Consider the following 22,020-nt stretch of genomic DNA (forward strand, 5'->3'; position numbering starts at 1 on the left):
TAAGAAATGAAAAAAAGAATAAGAAATTTTAAAAAGAATAAGAAATTTAAAAAAGAATAAGAAATTTAAAAAAGAATAAGAAATGAAAAAAGAATAAGAAATTTAAAAAAGAATAAGAAATGAAAAAAAGACTAAGAAATTTAAAAAAGAATAAGAAATTTAAAAAAGAATAAGAAATTAAAAAAGAATAAGAAATGAAAAAAAGACTAAGAAATTTAAAAAAGAATAAGAAATGAAAAAAAGAATAAGAAATGAAAAAAGAATAAGAAATTTAAAAAAGAATAAGAAATGAAAAAAAGAATAAGAAATGAAAAAAGAATAAGAAATATAAAAAAGAATAAGAAATGAAAAAAAGACTAAGAAATTTAAAAAAGAATAAGAAATTTAAAAAAGAATAAAAAATGAAAAAAGAATAAGAAATTTAAAAAAGAATAAGAAATGAAAAAAAGAATAAGAAATGAAAAAAGAATAAGAAATTTAAAAAAGAATAAGAAATGAAAAAAAGAATAAGAAATGAAAAAAAGAATAAGAAATGAAAAAAAGAATAAGAAATGAAAAAAAGAATAAGAAATTAAAAAAGACTAAGAAATGAAAAAAAGAATAAGAAATGAAAAAAAGAATAAGAAATTTAAAAAAGAATAAGAAATGAAAAAAGAATAAGAAATTTAAAAAAGAATAAGAAATGAAAAAAAGAATAAGAAATTTAAAAAAGAATAAGAAATGAAAAAAGAATAAGAAATTTAAAAAAGAATAAGAAATTTAAAAAAGAATAAGAAATGAAAAAGAATAAGAAATTTAAAAAAGAATAAGAAATGAAAAAAAGACTAAGAAATGTAAAAAGAATAAGAAATGAAAAAAGAATAAGAAATGAAAAAAAGAATAAGAAATGAAAAAAAGAATAAGAAATTTAAAAAAGAATAAGAAATGAAAAAAGAATAAGAAATTTAAAAAAGAATAAGAAATTAAAAAAGAATAAGAAATGAAAAAAAGAATAAGAAATTTAAAAAAGACTAAGAAATCAAAAAAAAGAATAAGAAATTTAAAAAAGAATAAGAAATTTAAAAAAGAATAAGAAATGAAAAAAGAATAAGAAATTTAAAAAAGAATAAGAAATGAAAAAAAGACTAAGAAATTTAAAAAAGAATAAGAAATGAAAAAAAGAATAAGAAATTTAAAAAAGAATAAGAAATTTAAAAAAGAATAAGAAATGAAAAAAGAATAAGAAATTTAAAAAAGAATAAGAAATTTAAAAAAGAATAAGAAATTAAAAAAAGAATAAGAAATGAAAAAAGAATAAGAAATTTAAAAAAGAATAAGAAATGAAAAAAAGACTAAGAAATTTAAAAAAGAATAAGAAATGAAAAAAAGAATAAGAAATTTAAAAAAGAATAAGAAATGAAAAAAAGAATAAGAAATTTAAAAAAGAATAAGAAATGAAAAAAAGAATAAGAAATTTAAAAAAGAATAAGAAATGAAAAAAGAATAAGAGATAAAAAAGAAACAATTAAAATATAAGAAATTAAAAAAAGATTAATTACAAAATAATAAGAAATTAAAATATAATTCAAAAATAAGAATAAGAAATTAAAAAAGAATAATTAAAATATAAGAAATTAAAAAAAAGAATAATTAGAAAATAGTCAGAAATAAAAATAAATAAAATAAGAATAAGAAATTAAAAAACAATAAGAAATTAAAAAAGAATAATCAAAATACAAGAAATTAAAAAAGATTAATTAAAATGTAATAAGAAATTAAAAAACAATAAGAAATTAAAAAGAAAAATTAAAAACTAAGAAATTAAAAAATAATTAATAAAAAAACTAATTAAAAATAAGAATAAAAAATTAAAGAAAGAAATAATTTAAAAAATAATTAAAAAAATTATAATAAAAAAAGTATTATACAAAATAATAAGAACATGAAAATTCTTGAAAACATTAGGCACGTCCATTCAACTGACTAATTAAAAAAATATTTTTTTTTTAAACAATCAAATTTATTTATTAATAGATCAATATATTTTTTTAAACAAGTTGTTAAAAGCTTTTAAATCATTTAATCGAGAAGATTGAAAAATAAAAAAAAACTGAGATGCCGGAAGAGACAGCACAGTAACAAATTATGTGTCGAGTATTGAGAAATGGAAGAGAGACTAACGGACGGCCTTTGGAGAGATTAGAGAAATTTGAAAAGATAAAAAAAAATTTTTAAATGGTTGTTGCTTGAATAAAAAAGTATTGAAGAGTTGAAAAACCGAAATATTTCTGCCAATTAGGATACAAAAAAAATGCATAAATTTCGTAAATTCTAATTTGTAAAGACGATTCGCCAAGACATTTTGAATTGCAAATTGGCATTGTTTTTGCTTAAGGAGATGAAAAGTCCTTCAGAGGTTCGTTAGGTTTTTACGTGCATATATGTTAACGCTGATGAACACACACATATATACCCATTAATACACTCACACATACACTCACACATATACATAGACACACACACACGCGCGCACACATAAGCTGATATGCGCACGCATCCATAAATATGCTCACACACGTATGCACAAGCTGATTTATATATGCATACCTATCCATAAATATACTCATAGATGCACATACACAAGCTGATATATATGCACATCCATCCATAAATATATATATATACGCGCACAAAGAGAGAGAGATGCACACACACATATACACACACGCATACACACACATGATGATATGCATACATATCCATCCATAAATATACTCACACACATGCATGCATACATACATACACATAAGCGTATATATATATATATATATATATATATATATATATATATATATATATATATATATATATATGTACACCTATCCATAAATACACACAAGCACACGAAGAGAGAGGGAGAGAGAGAAAGAGAGAGAGAGAGAGAGAGAGAGAGAGAGAGACACACACACACACACAAGATGATATACATGCACACCCATCCATAAATATACTTACGCACATATGCACATATGCAACATAAGCTTATATATATGCACACCTATCCATAAATGTATTCTCTCTCTCTCTTTCTCTCTCTCTCTCTCTCTCTCTCTCTCTCACACACACACACACACACAAGATAATATACATACACACTCATTTATGAATTCACACAAACACATGGAAACATATGGACAGAAATAATTATGTATAGAAATGTTAACGCACATACAAACAAACTGATAAACCTATATTAAATACATTCATAATATTCTGACACATATATGCAAATTTATGACACTGGTTCCCGTTACGTATCATCGAAGTTAAGCAACGTTGAGCCTAGTCAGTACTAAAAAGGGTGACTATTTGGGAATACTATGTGCCGCATGTGCTCTCCGCTTATCTCGGCATTGTTTCCAGTTGTCTTGGACTTCTTTTTACTGACTCAGATGTATGGTTGTGCAAATCTTGCTTCAAAATTACGACATGCTCACCCCCCCCCCTACAAGGGGTATCCATTGTATCTTAAAACTAAACCAAAACTATTAAGATATACAAATATACTAACAAACAAACATACACATATATATACTGACACACACTGTCATATAAAATCAATATTGTTCTAAATATCTCTCCCTTTACTGTAACTATGTAATATACCGCAAACTTTATGTTTTTTTTTATTTTGGTAAAATATATATTTTCCCCAATTATATTTCACTCTTTGTGTATACCAATATTTGTTGTTTAGAAATTCAATGTATGTTAAATATAACAACGGACCATATATAAAAGAATGACAGTATAATTACATTTCAAGATCCAAATATTTATTTTTCATGCAAAACAGCTTTGTCAGCATGTAAAAACGCTTCTTTCTTAGAACTGCACGGCCGTCGAATTGTTTTCCGTTTTCCTGCTTTCCAGCTGACTACAATATGGTTGTCTTCAAGTCCAACGTAAACAAGTTCTTGATGAGCCGTTCCACTTAAGTTAACAAATTTACCGAATTTCCATTACTAACGATTATTATATTGTCCAATTGACTACTGTACACTCTTAACGCTTATCCTCGAGTGGTCTCTGGGCCTTGATAAGTGGTTAGGCCTATGTAAAAAAAAAAAAAAAATTCCGGTACATATTTTTACAGATCCGTTTCCTTATACAGAAACAAACAGTTATTATTAAGCTTGTCTCCTTCAATAATTACAAGAAACCTTTTCAACTACTAATAGCTATGGCTAAAGATACATTACCTGAAAGTACTTTTTTTTACAAATTCCTCGGCTTAACGTTCACATGGAACATGAGTTGGAACAGATACATTGAGATCATGGCCAGGGCCGCTGCTAGAAAGCTGTATCGTGCTAGAAAGTTACTTACGCCTGAAAGTATCCTGCACCTCTACAAGGCCATCATTCGCCCATGTATGGAGTATTGTTGCCGCTGGTGCACCTGCTATTAGCCTCTCGCTCTTGGACAGGGTTCAAAAGAGAGTCGCCAACCTGATAGGTCCTGAACTGTCATCCAAGCTTCAACTACTGTCCCATCGACGAAATGTTGCATCCCTTTGCCTGTGTTACAAGCCTTTGTATCCCCTCGACGTAAATACCCCCAACAAACTCGACAAGCAGCAAAGACCCACCCCTACACAGATGTAAGAAGGCCTTCTACTCTAATAGTTTCTTCACCAGAACTGCTAGACTCTGGAACTCTTCAGAAAAATTATAAATTCTTTGCTTAGCTAGAAAAACTAATTCTCTCTTTCTCTCTCTCTCTCTATATATATATATTTAAATTCGCACTCCTGTCTGTTTGTCTGTTTGTTTGTTCACAAAAGGTCCATTACTTTAATTTTTCATTTATTTCTATATATAGTATGTTTTTTTTCAAAATATATGATTAAGAGGTTATCTCATTTGCATATATATTAAGGAAAATCGATTTTATTAAATAGCTGTATGTTCGTTTAAGTTTCTAGCGAGAGAGTTATTTTAAGTGTTCTATTTAAGATTGCTATTTCATCAACTTTAAATAATAATCATATTGATAATATATTTAATGTAATTTATTTGGAATTACTATTTCCGACATCGATTTTTTTTAGAAACGGGTAGAGTTATTTCCCCTGATGAGTTTTTTTTTTTTTATATGTTCCGATGTTCGAAAAATAAAAAAAAAAATCTTTCCCACATAAAATAATTTGTTAATTGCAATAAGTTTCTAGCGTGAAAAAATAATTTCATGAAGACAGAAAGATGTTTTGCTTTATTTTTAAATATTAAAAAAATAAATAAATAAAACACTTACAAATAAACGAAAATATCTCATTTGTTTGTTTTTATTATGCTTGAAACGACTATACAGAAACTTTGAGCGTTCCGGGAATTGACCTCACCAAAAAAAAAAAAAAAAAAAGAAAGAAACAAGTCGAAAATTTATTTTATTTACGACAAAAAAAAAAAAGCCAGTGGAAAAAAAAAAGCCAATAGAAGGAATTCCATTTTGTTCTTAAACTTTTCAAACGTGTTTAGAACGTTATTATTTCTACAGTGGGCAAGTTAGCTTTTCCCTTTATTCGTTTTTCAGGTCGGAGTCTGCCAACACAACTATTTTTTTTTCGGTCGCTCCGGCAATCGTTGCTATTTTTATTGAAACAAAAGTTGTTTTGATTCATTTATTTTTTTTTTTTTTTTTTTTATGCGGGGGTGGGGTCCAGCGCACGAGCAACAAAAAGTGCTCAATATCTGGAGAATAGCTTCTTCTCTTTGTATTCATTCGGGGGCGATTACATTTACATGTTTTTATTCGTTCTTTTATTTTGGAAATTGTTGTGGGGGCATCCACGTTGCCCACGATAAAAATGATTAATATCCTTAGTATATAGCAAGTTTGTTCCAAACGGAACTTCATGTCGACCCGGGCATCGCCGGGTACCCATGCTAGTATATATATATATATAGTAAGTTATAAAATATATATGGCGATTAAGCTACACTGAATATTCCGCATTTCATCCACTCTAGGACTCTTCAGGCTTATGCGCATAAGCCTAAAGAGTCCTAGAGTGGATGAAACGCGGAGTATTCAGTGTAGCTTAATCGCCACATACATTTTATAAATTACTAACTAGCTCTACCTACGTATTGAGCACTTTTGAAGTAAATACTTAAAGTTTACGCATAAATTTATACTTTCGTATATTAATTTTATGTGAGTAAATTAAGTAGTTATATATATATATATATATATATATATATATATATATATATATATATATAAATATATATTTCTGGTCCACACCCAGTGGCGTATCTAGGGTATGGCAGGCATGGCCCGTGCCATGGGCGCCACTCTGACATGGGCGCAAAAATTGCTTGACAAAAATTAAAATTAGTAGTTAGGTATATCTAAGGTATAAATTATTAAGAAGGGGCGCGCACATTCAAACTTTGCCATGGGCGCCATTTTACATAGGTACGCCACTGTCCACATCAGACCTTAATGCGTGTGCGAGATGAAGAAGGCTTGTTTGTGAGTCATTGATGATTTCTTTTCGCCTCAGTTGCTACATATAAATGTCGACGGACTCAACCTATTTTTGTATTCCTGTTTTCATAACTCTTTTCGGGCTATTCTTTATATTGATGAAACTGTTTGAATAAACTTGATTTAAATTGTAGAGAAGTTTGTCTTTTAACGAAACCGCGGTGGACTTTTCTTTCCTTTTTTCTTTTTCATTTACAAAAAAAGCCAATAAAATGAACTATTGGTCACATAACATTGAAATTAACAGGAAATAGTAATCATACACCAAGTATGGGTTATAATGAGTAAAATCTTTGTTTGGATGGATAATGCGTACAGAAATATTGTCGATAAGTAGGGGACGCTGACGGAGTGCGAAATGTTTTGCTTTCCATTCTAGCTGATTGCAATGTTGCAATAATGCAAATTCATTTGCAAAAGTTAACAAAAAAGGTGGAGAGAGTACTGGAAATTTTGGGAGATTTGTTGTCACTCAGACTCCAGGGAACACTGACGGTTGGTGTCAGGGAGTAATCACTGATGATGACCTGTGTGAGAACTCCTATTGAGTAATAAATAAATAAATAAATAAATAAATAAATAAACAACAACAACGACGACGACGACGACGAATTTTTTCTAAAATAAGTTTATTTTATTTATTTATTTTTTTTTTTTGCCTGTATTCAAAATTTAATTTGTTTGTCAAATTCATTTTTATTGATTAAGACGATCGGGCAAATCCAGAGCTTAATCTGAAAAAAAAAAAAAATAAATAAATAAATAAATAAATAAAATAAAATTTTAAAAAATAACATAAAATAAATCTTTATGGTAGGGATCCATCACGCAACGAAAATGTCATATACAAAAATCATATGCAAGTTAAAAAAATAAATAAATAAAAATAACTAAGAAAATCAAATTTTATGAGCAAGCAATAACGTTTTGTCTTGATCATCCATATTAAATAAATAAAGGGAGACAACTCAATTCGAACTGTTAAAATCAAAATCAGCCTGATAATGGCTACAATTTACTATTAAAATCGCTAAAAATCGTAAATAAAAAAGGATTTTATATATATATATATATATATATATATATATATATATATATATATATATATATATATATAACTACTTGATCAATTTATATGATTTTTGGAATATGACATTTTCGTTCCGTGTCGGGTACGTACATCATGATGTACTACATCATAAAGATTTTCTGTATTTTATTTTTATTTTAATTAGGTGAACTCTGGACTTGCACCAAACAATCTAACCCGAGCTCAATGGGTTACTAAACGGGTCATTATTATTATTATTTAATATATTTTTTTTTTTTAGAATTTTAGTCTGTATCCAAAATTGTGTTGTTTTTTTGTTTTTGTTTTTTTTAATAAATCAGATTTCTTAGGAGGTAAGTAATTAAAAAGAAAAAAAAAAAAAGTTCCATTTTCTTGTTCTTCAGAAAATAATTTATAGCACCAAATTTAAGGCTCATTTTTTTTTTTTTTTTTTTCGGCAAACGCCAAAACGAAAAAAGAAAAAGAGGAAAAAGAAAACCAAAATCCCAGCCAACGGGTCTTACATCCAATCATATTTTTTTCCGGTTTTTGTGCTTTTCGCCCTGCACTTTTTTTTTTCTACTCACTTCTCTGCGAATGTTTTTTTCATTGCCTCTCCTTTCAAGCAGTTTTACCTAAAAAAGAAAGAAAAAAAGAACGTTTAGTATTTTTTATTTGTTTGTTTTTAACAATGTCTGCGAGTGGATAAGGATGGATGGCCGCATCTGTTGTTTGTTATCGTCATCTTCATCGCCAATTCACACCTAAAACCAGGGTTGACCGAGATGGGGCGACCTGCCCTTCTTTCCCTCGTCTTGGATACGTTTCTTGTTTTTTTCTTTCTCCGTCCGGATTATTTCGTCGACGCTGACAAAAACGGGTATTTAATTTTTATTTATCGTCATTTTTCTTTCTTTATTTTATTTTATTTTATTTTATTTGTCAGCTTTAAAAAAAAAATACAAGAATTGCACAGGCAATTTCACTTTTTACTCGAACCAGTTTTTTATTTATGAAGTCTTGCAGAACTTGAGTCTAAAAACTCTTTTTACTTGCCTCACGAAGACAAAGTTAGACACAAGGTCGGTTTTTAATGCATGCGGGTGAGAGGATCCAATTTTACCCGGTCCTCTTGTTTTAAGTAAAGAAATAAAATAGATACAATAATAATAGCGCATGCGGTTCCATCGGCAAACTCGTGAATGAGACGATAGGTAATCTGGGAACCCCTTTCACCCTAAAAGGAGGGAGTAATGCCTGGAATGAACAATTACGTCCTTCTTGCTTTCCCATAAGGGAAAAGTTAAACATAAGGTTCGTTTTTAATGTGGAAACATCCAACTTCCCCAAAAGGGGGGGGTAACTTTTAGTACTTGTGCAGTTTACTGACCGTGCTGAAATAATAACGTTATTATTATTTAGAAATCAATTTTTAGCGTAAAGATTGTTAAGTTAACAATACTGTACTTTCACCTAACAATTTGATAAACAAAAGATATGTCAAGATTGAATTTAGCATGGAAATTCTATCTAAAAAATGTTAGGTCTATAAATTGCACAAGCACCAAAAAAATCTGGTAAATTTATACAAACACCGTGACAGCGAATTAACCCTAACCCTAACCCTGTCACGGTGTTTGTATAATAATACCAAAAATCTTTATTTTTCACTTTTTTGCACAACTTATAAAAGCAAATTTTTACTTAGTTTCCACCTTAACGTTTTCCTTTAAAATGACGACTTATATAAGTTTTCAGTTATGCTGAAAACGAATATCTCATTTAAATTTTCCGCAAATAAGTAGTTTTCCGGATTTTAAGCAATGCAATTCCTTATGTGAAAAGTGGTGGCGGTGGCGGTGGCCATATTTGCGGAAAAAGGAATTACATTGCTTATCCGGAAAACTACTTATTTGCAGAAAATTTAAATGTGATATTCGTTTTCAGCATATCCGTAAGCCTATAAAAGTCGTCATTTTAAAAGAAAAATGTCTAAGTGGGAACGAAGTAAAATTTTACCGTACTTTCAAGTTAAATTCAATTTTTACGATATTTTTGTTTATTAAATTGTTAGGTGAAAGCACAGAATAGTTACAAAACACCCTTCCCTCCGCATGTGAAGAACGGGTTTCTCACGTTATTATTTCAGCGCAGTAGCATAAATGCACAAGTACCAAAACGTTTAATAAATACAGTTAACGAGGTGAGAGTAGGGTTAAACCTTTGTGTACTTATGTGGTTTACGGACCGTTCTGAAATAACGTTATTAAGAAAGCCATTCTTAACATAGAGAGGGGAGGGTGTTTTGTAACTATTCTGTACTTTCATGTAAGAACTTAATAAATAAAATTCCCTGATTGGCACTTATGGTACTATTTACTTTTGAAAGTTTTTGGTATTTCAAAATTTATGTCGTTATTTTCATATTAAATCTTTTTTTTTTTTTTTTTCCCAATCAAAACTGGCAATCGAGTTTTCTTTTTTTTTTTTTTTTTGACGGGCTCGCTAATTTCAGGCTTAGAAATTGGTGTAATTCAACTCGACTTAGGGGTTAGTGTTATTGTAAGCCCCCCCCCCATTTTATTTTTATTTATTTATTTTAAGACTAAAATTAACGACCACCTCAAAACGAGAAAAAAAAAAAAAAATCGACGCCCATTTTTGACTCACGAACTCAATTATGTGAAAGTAACGAAACAAACTGTGAAATAATAAAACTTGTAAACAGTTTCAAAAGTTGGAAACTATGCAAGTCGATAGAACTCAATCTAAGTTGTTTTTTTTTTTTAATATTACATTTTTACCAAAACATGGTTTGAGTAAAAAAAAAAAAAAAAATAAGGGAAATTTTAACAAGAACGAACAAAACAAAAAGGGAGACTTGAGAAAACCAAAACAAATATATAACAAATAAATGTTACCAAAGACAAGGCTCCTACTTAACTGGATGTTTTCAACGGACCTGAACGAGACCCCCTACCCCATAATTTTTTTACAGTATGTTTTAGTATGTAGTATAGTTTTCGAGGTTGGTGGTGTTTATACTACGGACTACTCTGGATTAGGTCGTAAATAAAACTATTGCCGCTTAAAATTATACGGGGGGGGGGGGATTCTCGTTCATGTCCGCCAAGTCTTTTCTTTTTTTCTTTGTGTGTTTGTGTATCAGTATTTTGTTCAATTTTCGATTTTTGAGCGCTTATCAAGGGTCCTCGTGCAATGATTATGGCAGCCGTCGTTATTCTTCGGGCACTTATGCAGAGAAAAGGTATCGTGTTGAAATTATATAACATTATTTAGAAAGCCATTCTTAACACGTGGGGGTGGGGGGGAGGGTGTTTTGTAAATATTCTGTACTTTCACCTAACAATTTGATAAACAAAAGATGTCGTTAAACTTGAATTAAACCTAAAAAATACTAGTTAAAAAATGGCACAGTATCTTATCTTCCTGAGTTCTATTCTTCATTCTATTTTTAACAGTAGACACGCGGTTTCTTTCGAACAAAAAAAAAAGCCTTAAAACACACACACACACACACACACACACACACACACAGAAATAGGTAAGTAGAGGAGTAACTTATCTTGCCTTTGGTAACATTTGTTAGATAGATGTTATTTGTTTTTGTGATACATTTTGAATGAATCCAATTATTTATACTGAAGGGCATTTTTACCTAAATACAAGTTGGGAATAATTTTCCCTTTAACCAATTTGATACCCCCATATGGAGAGTGGCATATATATTGTTTTTAAAATATAATTTTCCACTGACACGTGTTTCGTCGTCTCCGGTTCATTTGAGGTGGCTGAATCTCGCTAGATTCAGCCACTCTGATAAGTCGCAGACGACGAAACACGTGTCAATGGATATATATATGTTCTTGCTAAACATGCCCAAAATAAATTGTTTGAGGATCATGCCGTAACCCATTTTTCTCTAAAACAATTTACGTGACTGAAATAGGTAACCTACATAAATATACAACACGTGATCTCCCGAGAAAAGGATAACCTCAAGAAAAGCACAAGCTAATCTTCTAGGTACCCACGCACCCACCCCTTTTGTTAAATAATCCTTACGTGTCGTGTCGTGTACTTACTATGAGTTGTTTTATTTGCTGAGACGACGAAAAGCGTTCGAGGGAGCTTAAGCCGAGTAATTATGTTTAAAAAAAAATTGGATTTCGTTTGGCATAACAAATTCGATAAGAACTTGAATGCTTACTAGACACTGTCCTCGAGTGTCTAAGGTCTATCTGTACAGGGGTTTGTCAGAACAATATGGCATGAGGATACTTTTTCCATAGAAGTAAACCCTGACCAAATATTCAAAATCACATAGTATTCGCTGCCCAAATAAGATCTCCTCACTACAGCTACTCCACAGCTTTTCCGAGGAATGGTGCAGTTGCAGTGGTGCACCCTCTCCAAGTGAAATTACCTCAAGTAATAGAACGAAGCTGGATACTCCACCAGACTAGATAAATTCTTGTCCTGGAATCCAGTTAGACCATGAGACCAACATGAAATATATACTACAACGTATAAAAATGGTTAATTGGGGAGAGGTAAATTATGTTCTCAATTCTTTACTAACTCAGTGCTTGAGAGATAAAGAACTTTAATGGAACATTCGAATATCTATGTATCTCATATAGACTTCAAGTGTTAGACCTTGGTTGTGGGCCTCTTGATTTCTGAGAACTTCGACTGAAGTAAAATAAAACAAGGGAAGAGAAATATATATATATATATACGCGTGTGTTACACAAGGACAAATGTTTAACTGTCTACAATTCATCAGTGTGGTTAGACCTAGTGAGATTGAAAACTGGAATGCCAGTAATTGGCGTATGATGTTTTACCTCTAAGCCACAAAACTCCGTTAATTACACTTTATATATATATATATATATATATATATATATATATATATATATATATAGACATGGTATTCCTTTTTCCGATCTTGTTGGATATGGTCCTGAATATGACCTAAAACTATATCCGATGGTGAGGCCCCAGCTTGCGGGCCTTGGGGAGTGTGGAGTCACCCTTTAATTGCCAAAACAAACATTGCTCCCAGGTCCACTCTGACCGGAGTGGTAGTACCTGTTAGGGTCCCAACTATGGGTTAAATAGAATCCGACGTAAAAAAAAAACAAAAAAAAACAAATATACCCCATTAAAAATCGTTCCTCAAAATAACTAGATTTGGCATTAAGTAACCTGAAAAAAAGTTGATATGCCATAAAACAAAAACAACCAAACTTGTTGGATATCATTTCTATTTGCCGAGCAGTCTTTTTAATTTCGGCAGGCATGTTATATAGAATGACGCCCAGAAGTTTTTGGTCGGCTATATTTTTCTCAAGCGCTTTCTATCGGGCATCCGATTGTTGTCAGGAGCAATTGTTGTTTTTTTTCCTTTTCTTGGAGAATTGGTGTATTTATATATTTTTTTTTCTTTTTTACTTGGCTATAAAGATGGGTGCAGGCGGGCTGAGGGCGAATTATTTTTATTTTGTTTTATTTTTACTTTATATTCTCCTATTTCTGGGCGGCATTCTATATAATATGCCTGCCGAAATTAAAAAACCCGCTCGGCATATAGAAAAGATATCCAACAAGATCGGGGAAAAGGAATAATTCTGTCGTGTTCAATCAAACGTGTCTAAATAACGACATGCTGCCAATATATATATATATATATATATATATATATATATATATATACACGTACAGAGGAAGGCCGAAGGTACGGTCGAAATTCTGTTCTTATAGAAGTTTGCCTTTTTTCAAAAGACATTTTGTATTCCTACACGCCACCAAATAAGAAATAGAGAAAGGATATAAACATATACACTTTTCGTATTCATTTTGCGCACGCACATACATACATACACACACACATACACACACACATATATTAGTAAAATATTAAATATATATTTATAACAATTAAGTTACACAGATGTCCATGTTTCATCCCTGTTGTGAGTCGTCAAGCTACATTTCCTACTAAGCTCTACTCGCCTATTGAGCACTAAAGTAAATACTAAAGCTATACCCTATTGTGTATAGCTCATAATATAATTTGATATAATAATTTTAATGCTAATATATTTATAAACTTTTATATAATAGTTATTATATAATGTTGTACGCACGCCTGTGGAGCTCTCATCCGTTTGCCTCCTTTCCAGCTGTCTACAATTTGGTTGTCTTCAGGTCAAACGTAAACAAATTCTTGTTGAACTGTCACCTTTAACAAATTCCCACGATTAACGATTACTACGATATTCTCCCATTGACTACTGTACACCTATTGACCCTTATCCTTGAGTGGCCTCCGGGCCTTGATAAGTGGTGACTCCTATTTAAAAAAAACAAACAAAAAAAACATATATACATTAAATAATAATAAATTATAGAGGGTGTCGCAAAAGAAGCTGACGGATTTGAATTTTGAATTCAACTGAAAAACCACTCTAAAAGTGTAGCAGTTCGAAGGACAAAACTATTAGAGTAGAAGGCTTTGCGGAATCTACGGATCTCAACAGTGAAGGGGTAAGATTTTGCTGCTTGTCAGGTTAGTCAGTGATATGTATGTTGAAGAGCGCACGTTTTACGAGTTCATTGCATTAAAGTACTTGTAAAACGGTGTGTGTGTGTGTGCGAGTTCGTTCCTTATGTACTCCTAAACGGATGGGCCGATTTTTTTGGAAATTTCACACAAGCATATTTATATGCCTGGCAGTGTTCTTAGAAAGATTTGTATCGAAATGTCTTCAATAAGTATGAATAATCAATAATCGAAATTATCCAATGAAAGGAGGAACAGGAAATTTTGACTAAAGTTAACACCTTACACAACCTAACATCACAAGTGCATTTGAGAAGTTTTATTACCATGAAAGCAGAAAGAACCCAGCGTTTAAAATCCACAGTAGGTTCTCTGATAAGATAGAGGCGGGTTCCAAATTAATGTTTCTGTTTAGAGTACAATTGAACCATAATAGTTGACTTTTGCATTTTAAACTTTTATTCAAGTCATCGTATAAAAATAATTTCATAAAAGCAACCGCATGTTCTCTATAGTGCAATGTAGAATATAATGTATTGTGGACTAAGGTCACCTCGGGGAGGAATGTCAGCTTCCTTCTGGTGCACTGCAGTGGGTTCCCAACTAGGGCAGGCAATCAATTGAGCTGATTGACGAATGGACGATTTCATCGATTTTGATGACAATAAAAGTATTGGAAGTATGCGCCATTCGTTGATCCTCATTACATTTTTGGGCAACGTCGGGTCTCCCTGCTGGAGTATCATCATTATCATCATCATCATGAAGTCCTTCATAGCTGAAGATGACTAGACAGGGACTCGGTGCTTTATCCTGCGGTGGTGTAGCATTCCACACTGAGTGTAGAAAGTTTATCCACAAGTAATGCGTGGTCAACAGAAAAGTCCCAAGGTTGTGTGCCTTTGGTAATGATTTTTGTTCAGACCTGGCCTTTATTTTTGCCTCTATTTCTGCCTTTCCTTTGTAAATGCTACTGCGCCAGCAACTTCGGTCTGCTGCTAGCTCTTCCCAATTTTTTGTGCTCATATTCATTGTCTGTAGGTGGCGCTTTATCGCATTCTTGTAGCAGAGTTTCTGCCCACAAATCTTTCTGCACCCATTTTCCAATTTTTCATACAATATGATTTGGGGGATGCGATTGTTTTCCATTCTGACCACATGTCTAGTCCACCGTGGTTGTGTGGTGGCGAATATGGCTTTTATTCTGTCCATGTTGGCTCTGTTGAGTACTTCAACATTTGATATAAAATAGTTCCACTTAATTTTCATAATTTTTCTTAGGTGGCGCTGTTGTATTGCTTCCAATGGTCCCTGTCCAGTGTGTATGTTTCTGCTGAATATAGTAGAGCAGGTAATACCACTGCTTTATAAACTTTGCATTTTGTTTCTTACTTTAATGCCGTTCTTCGATTATAATCGTTTTTCTATTTTCTGAACGAAGCACACGCACTCTGGATGTTTGTATAACCGTTGATCATCAGTATAGTTCCCAGGTACTCAAAGTCTAACACCACTTTTAATTCTTACCGTTTATCATAATCGATGGATCTTGTGGGTGAATATTTTCAAGTAATGGTTGGTATATTACCTCAGTTTTCCCTGTATTTTCGGTGCCATTCTACAAAACGAGTTTTCCGTGTTTTGGGATTTGATCCTCGCTGTCTGCTGACAAGGAGGTGTCATCTGTAAATAGCAGTTCTGCTATCAGCTCGTTTTGAGTCTTTGTCTTTGCCCTGCCAAGTTGAACAGTTTACCGTAAAATCCTAAGCAAATAAAGATGCTTCGTTCATGTCTTGATGAAGCTTTATTAGTACTGTGGTTAAGATAAGGATAAAAAGCGTTGGTGAAAGTACACATCCTTGATTTTTTACATAATCCACATCTATCTGATCCCCCTCTTGATTACCTACTGATTTGTTTGCATGACCGGTGATAATCACTGATACTCTTCCCCTTGTGTCTTCATGAAACTATTTAACAATTTCAATAAAGTAATCTGGGCATACAAATGTCTTCTGCTAGAATATATATATATATATGATCCCCGTTTTCTATTTACAAAATTTTAGTTAAGGCTTTCTCTTTTCATCCTCATGTAGTTAAATTCTGTTTTAAAATTGAAGACTTTTGCGAAATCGGCTTATGCAAGTGCTAAGTCTATTCCTATTTAACAATTTTAGTTAATGCCTTTTTTTTTTTCATCCATATATAAATAAATTCTCTTTGGTCATTATAAACTTTTTAGAAATCGGATTATGTGGGTGCTTAGTCTGCGATAGGTTAAAATAATATTTTTCCTTCTTCCGGGAATCTAAACTGCATTCTTTATTTTTATTTTTGCATTTTTTTATTCAAAGCTTCTTTAGACTCTCTCTCACTCTCTCTCTCTCTCACTCTCACTCTCTCTCACTCTCTCACTCTCTCTCACTCACTCACTCTCTCACTCTCTCTCACTCTCTCTCTCTCTCTCTCTCTCTCTATATATATATATATATATATATATATATATATATATATATATATATGGCGATTAAGCTACACTGAATATTCCACATTTCATCCACTCTAGGACTCTTCAGGCTTATGCGTGAATTTTGTGATTGTTTGTCGTTTTTATATGTGCATTTTTGCAACTCTTGATTATTCACTGATACTCGTATATAAAAACGACAAACAACCACAAAATTCGCGCATAAGCCTGAAGAGTCCTAGAGTGGATGAAACGCGGAATATTCAGCGTAGCTTAATCACCATATATATTTTATAACTTACTAACTAGCTCTACCTACGTATTGAGCACTTTTGAAATAAATACTTAAAGTTTATGCATAAATTTATACTTTCGTATATTAATTTTATGTGAGTAAATTAAGTAGTTTATATATATGTGTGTGTGTCGGTCAGCAGTAACCCTATTCGGGTTCAACTGGCTTCCTCCAACGGAGGAAGTTTCATGGGAGTATGAAATTCACAAGCGATGCCCAGTCGCATGTATATCCCCATTAGTGGAGATGACGACGTTAGGTTTTTGCAACTTTTGATTATTCACTGATACTCTTCCTCTTTTGCATTCATGAAACTGTTTAACAATTTCAATAAAATAATCTGGGCATCCATATGTCTTCTGCTAGAGTGTGTGTGTGTGTGTGTGTGTATATATATATATATATATATATATATATATATATATATATATATATCCCAAACCTCTGACTTTGATGGACGAGAGACTAAAACTTGCTGCTATGGTTTCAAATAATCTGAAATAACAGTAAAGGGAGACTTGATTCCAAATATTTCTCATATGTTATATCTCCCCTCTTTTCGAAATAGGGTACGATTATGAATATCTCCAGTATCAAATAATCCTTATATACTATGAAATTTACTTTATGTATGAAAACCAAAGAGGAGAGATATAACATATGTGGAATATTTGGAATCAAGTCTCCTTTTGTTGTAATTTCAGATCATTTGAAATCATAGCAACAAGTTTTAGTCTCCTCTCCATCAAGGACAGAGGTTTTGGGAAAGTATCAGATATTTTGTAATTCATATGCAAAACTAGGAAAACAAATGACTGATTGAAACCATGCAAAACTTTATATTTGGGTTCAAAATTGTGAAAATTAAAAAAATGGAATTTGCCAAGTGAAGGTTGAATGACGGTATTACGAATATGCATGCGTAACGTAATAGCTATCGATTCATGTTTTAATTTTTAGCCTTGCAGCAAACATGTCTTCATAATTCAAGCATTAACGTCAAAGGAAAAACGTTTTGGTTTCGATTCTCGGTGGTGGCACAAAAATCATTTTTTTTCTTTTTTTTTTAACATTTTAAATCATTACTCTATATTGGATCCAATATTATATAATAATAAATACGAAATCTACATTATTCAAAATATCATATTAAAGCATATTTTATGACCGGGCAATGCCGGATGGCCTGCTATATATATATTAGTGATGGGACGATTCCAATATTTTTCTTGATTTCCGTACAATTACTGAATCGGTGCACAATTCCTGATTCCGTTTTTTATAAATCTTGAAATATTTAACTATAAAATTTTTTTTTTTCTGATTAGCGTAAAAACATGGCTTTTATGAGGAATGATCCATCTTCTCCAAGTAATGTAAACTCAAGTAAAAGCACGAAACTTGAAACTTCACCAGACTAGATGAATTCTTGTTCTGGATTCCAATAAGACCAAGAAAGCTATACTATAATATACTTAAATGGTCAATTGTGGAGAGGAAAACTATGTTCTCAACGTCTTTACTAACTCGGTGTTTGAGATTGAGACGTTCTTGGCCTTCGGGCCAAGATCAAAAACACACACACGATATGATTTGGGGATCTTAGGTAGGACGCCCCCCCCCCCCGGTGTGTTTGAGGTATTGTGGTGAATGAAAGCTAGAATCAAGTATAGACTAGCAAAGGTACAGGGACGAGAATGATCATAGGCACCTCCTTTCCAATTTTTCAGTAGCATTGGGCCTAATTTTTTGTTCATTTCTGTTTTGGTTGTAAACTTTCAGAGTTAATAAAAGAATTAATATCTCAAAGTGTAGCATCTGTTCTTAAGAAACATTTCCAACCACTAAATATCATGGCTGAGTGCTCTCTTTCCGAGAGGCCATCGTTGAAACTCCTTATCCTGGCATTCTCAAAGAACAGGAACTGGAATAAGCATACAGAAGATGTTGCCAAGGCTGCCTTGAAAAAAGTATGTTCTCTCTACCGGGCTAGAAAACTTCCCACCTGCCATATCTTTATAAAACCACTATTCTCCTATGCATGGAGTATTGTTGCCACATCTGGACTTGTGCATTAGCCAAAGGCCTCTCCTCCTCTGACTGAGCGTGAAAAAAGAATCTCTAACTTAATTGGTTGTAAACTGTGTGAAAAGCTCCAGTTTTTATTTTTTTTATTATATTTATTTAAAAAATAAATGTGCCCCCCCTCTTTTATTATATTTAAAAAATAAATGTGTACCCCCCACCCCCACCCACCCATTTTTATTAAATTAAGAAGTGACTGAAAGCAGGTACTCATTCTCCAATAATCAGCAGCTAGGATGGAACTGAGAATTTTCATCTCTCGGAAATCGGCAAAATATGAAATTAATTATTTTGTAACTTTGGAAAATTCTGACATGAATCACGCTTTGTTTTGTATGTATATATTAATACCGTAGTACCTTTCTAACATGTGTACGTTTGTTTTCAGATGATGAATTATTTGAGCGGGAGATCCTATCTATTATAAAGAAGAATAGGTAATAACATACTATGAACATTAAATTTGTATATAGAGACGCTAATTTAATGTTCGTAGTACGTTATAACTAGGGCTGTGACAACAGAATATTCTTTTCATTCTTTTGACTCTCAAGTATATATCCGTCACAGTAAGACACAGTCAATCAACCGAGAACTACATCAGTCTATATAAAAACATATAAGATATTAACGGATATATACTCAAGAGTCAAAACAGTGAAAAAAATATGCTGTTGTCACAGCTCTAGTTATCACCTTCCATCCTCTTTTTTTATAAATAGGCTCTCTCGATAAGCAAAGATGCAATGTAAAAAGAAAAATTAAATAATAATAAAAAAAATTATGTCGTGTTTAGACCGTCAAATTAAACTGAATCTTATTAATCATCTGGCTAGAATCCAAGGGTAGTATCTTTTCTGTCTGAAGAAGGAATAATGATATCGTGGGGTTTCCGTCCGTGCTGGGCGTTCATACAATGGAAATATGTTAGCGACTTCTATAAGGATATTGGAGATAAACCGTAATAACTAGATATATTCTGACACAATATTAACCAGGCTACTTGGATAAATACGTTTACAGTTTATACAAAAGGACGATACTGATATCGCAGGGTCTTTTTTTTTTTTTTTTTTTTTTTTTTTACAAAGGCATCACCACATTATCAAGGCCCAGAGGCCACTCAAGGATAAGGGTTAAAGAGTGTACAGTAGAAATTGGTCAATATAGTAATCATTAGTAATGAAAATTTGGTAAATTTAATAACTTATATGGAACGGCTCATCAAGAACTTATTTACTTTAGACTTGAACACAACCATATTGTAGTCAGCCGGAAAGCAGGAAAACGGAAGACAATTCCACAGGCGTGCAGTTCTAAGAAAGAAGCTTTGTTCATGGAATCTACGTTTAGGTTTAGGCACAGATAAAGAGTGGGGGAAATTATTGATAGTGTTTACAGCTAGACGAGTGTTTCTTGTGAAAGTTTGGCGAGGGGGGACCATAGATTGAAGCTCAGTTGAACACTTTCCATGAAAATAACGATACATCAGACAAACTCGCAACATCTCTTCTGTGAGATAGAGGTTGCAAGGAAGAGAAAAGGACATCTCCTACGAGGCTACGACGTCTATTTTGAACTCTATCAAGGCAGGACAAGTCCTTTCTCCATTCTCGTTGGGTATTCCACAGAATGCCCAGCAGCAATATATTATATATGATAGATACCGCTGTGGAATTTCCACAGGTTCCGCTAGAGTTTAGAATTTTTAGAGGTCGTTAGGTTTGAGAAGAGACCTGTCTACGTTCATCTCCATTTACCTTTGTTGTGGTTGTATTAAAAAAGAAGAAAGAAAATTGTCTCTCTTTCCTACGCAGGATGATGTAACACAAGGGTCTGGAAAGTGGGATTTGAAAAGATAGTGCCCTAGGAGGAAGGCCACTCTGGCCTACAAAAAATGCCAGGGCAGCCTCTTTGGCATTCCCTGGTAAGGTAGCACCAGATGATTAACGATAAATTGACCCTTTTTCAAATGGTGAGAAGGTAATTCTTGGTGGGGGGTGAACCTCCTAGAACTTTAATAGCAGTGGTAGTTCGTTGAAAGTAGACAATGATGTCGCTTCTCACAGGTAGCGATGGTATTAGTCTTAGTCTGGTATTAATTTCTGCTAATTGAATAGTCAACAGTGCAAAAAAAAAAATAATAATAATAATGATAATAAAAATAAATAAATAAAAAGCACTTTAACAACAAATAACTTTTACCAAACGCAATAAAATTTGATCATAAATTAATCTATGTAACTTTTTAGCTTTGCTACTTTTATGTTTGTTTGTTGTTTTTTTTTTTTTGTTTTTTATTGTTGCGTTTGAAGCTTTGTAAGTGCCATAAATTCAACATGGTGCTGGAATTTTATTATTTGTGAAATATTGACATACTTATTAGTGGCCTGGCAAGGTCACGGGGTAGACAACAAAGTTAAAAAAAAAAAAACTAAGCAAAATTCATCCAAAAACAGCAAAACTAAAGCTAGCTTGCAAGTACACTATATATACAAATGTAAGCAAATTTGGGCATATTTTATTGGTTTGAAAATATAGGTTCTTATTTACCATTTGTCATAAAATCTTGACCATAGTATAGTATCATAATCTCCTAAAAGCCTGAAAATTTTCATGTGGCTTCATCCCATAGAACCGAAGATATGAGTATTTCAGTATTTAATTTCGCTACGAGTATAGATATATCCATATAGATAAATATACCCCCTTTTTGGGGGAATTTTATCAGTTCCAAATCTCAGCAACTATTGATCAATTTCACAAATGAAGACTCGTTGGAAAGCTAATGACCAGAATTGTGTAGTGGGCCATGTGACATTTGCCTTTTAAGGGCTCACATTACTGTTTCAATAAGTGGGGGACTATGTTTCTATATTAATTTAATGTAAAATGAGCACCCAGAATTATTAAAACAAACAAAAAAAGGAATGAGAGAAATTGTGATGTTTATTTACATTAAAAAAAATGGTACTCTTGCAGAGAAAATACCG

The 22,020-nt window shown here is 32.1% G+C and overlaps 1 protein-coding gene across 1 annotated transcript in view; it reads left to right on the forward strand.

The window, feature by feature from the left end:
- The first annotated feature begins 8,021 nt into the window (after positions 1-8,021).
- The window catches only part of LOC145259800 (alpha-2-macroglobulin-like protein 1), a 207,523-nt gene continuing 193,524 nt past the window's right edge, over positions 8,022-22,020 (forward strand). The window contains exon 1 of the mRNA XM_080117585.1: positions 8,022-8,465. Coding sequence (XP_079973711.1) covers positions 8,371-8,465 — 95 coding nt within the window. The 5' untranslated portion in view covers positions 8,022-8,370. The remainder of the gene's footprint in view (positions 8,466-22,020) is intronic.

This window comes from Euprymna scolopes, chromosome 35 (assembly GCF_053919585.1).
Source record: "Euprymna scolopes isolate OS-2025 chromosome 35, ASM5391958v1, whole genome shotgun sequence".
Classification (NCBI taxonomy): Eukaryota; Metazoa; Mollusca; class Cephalopoda; order Sepiida; family Sepiolidae; genus Euprymna; species Euprymna scolopes.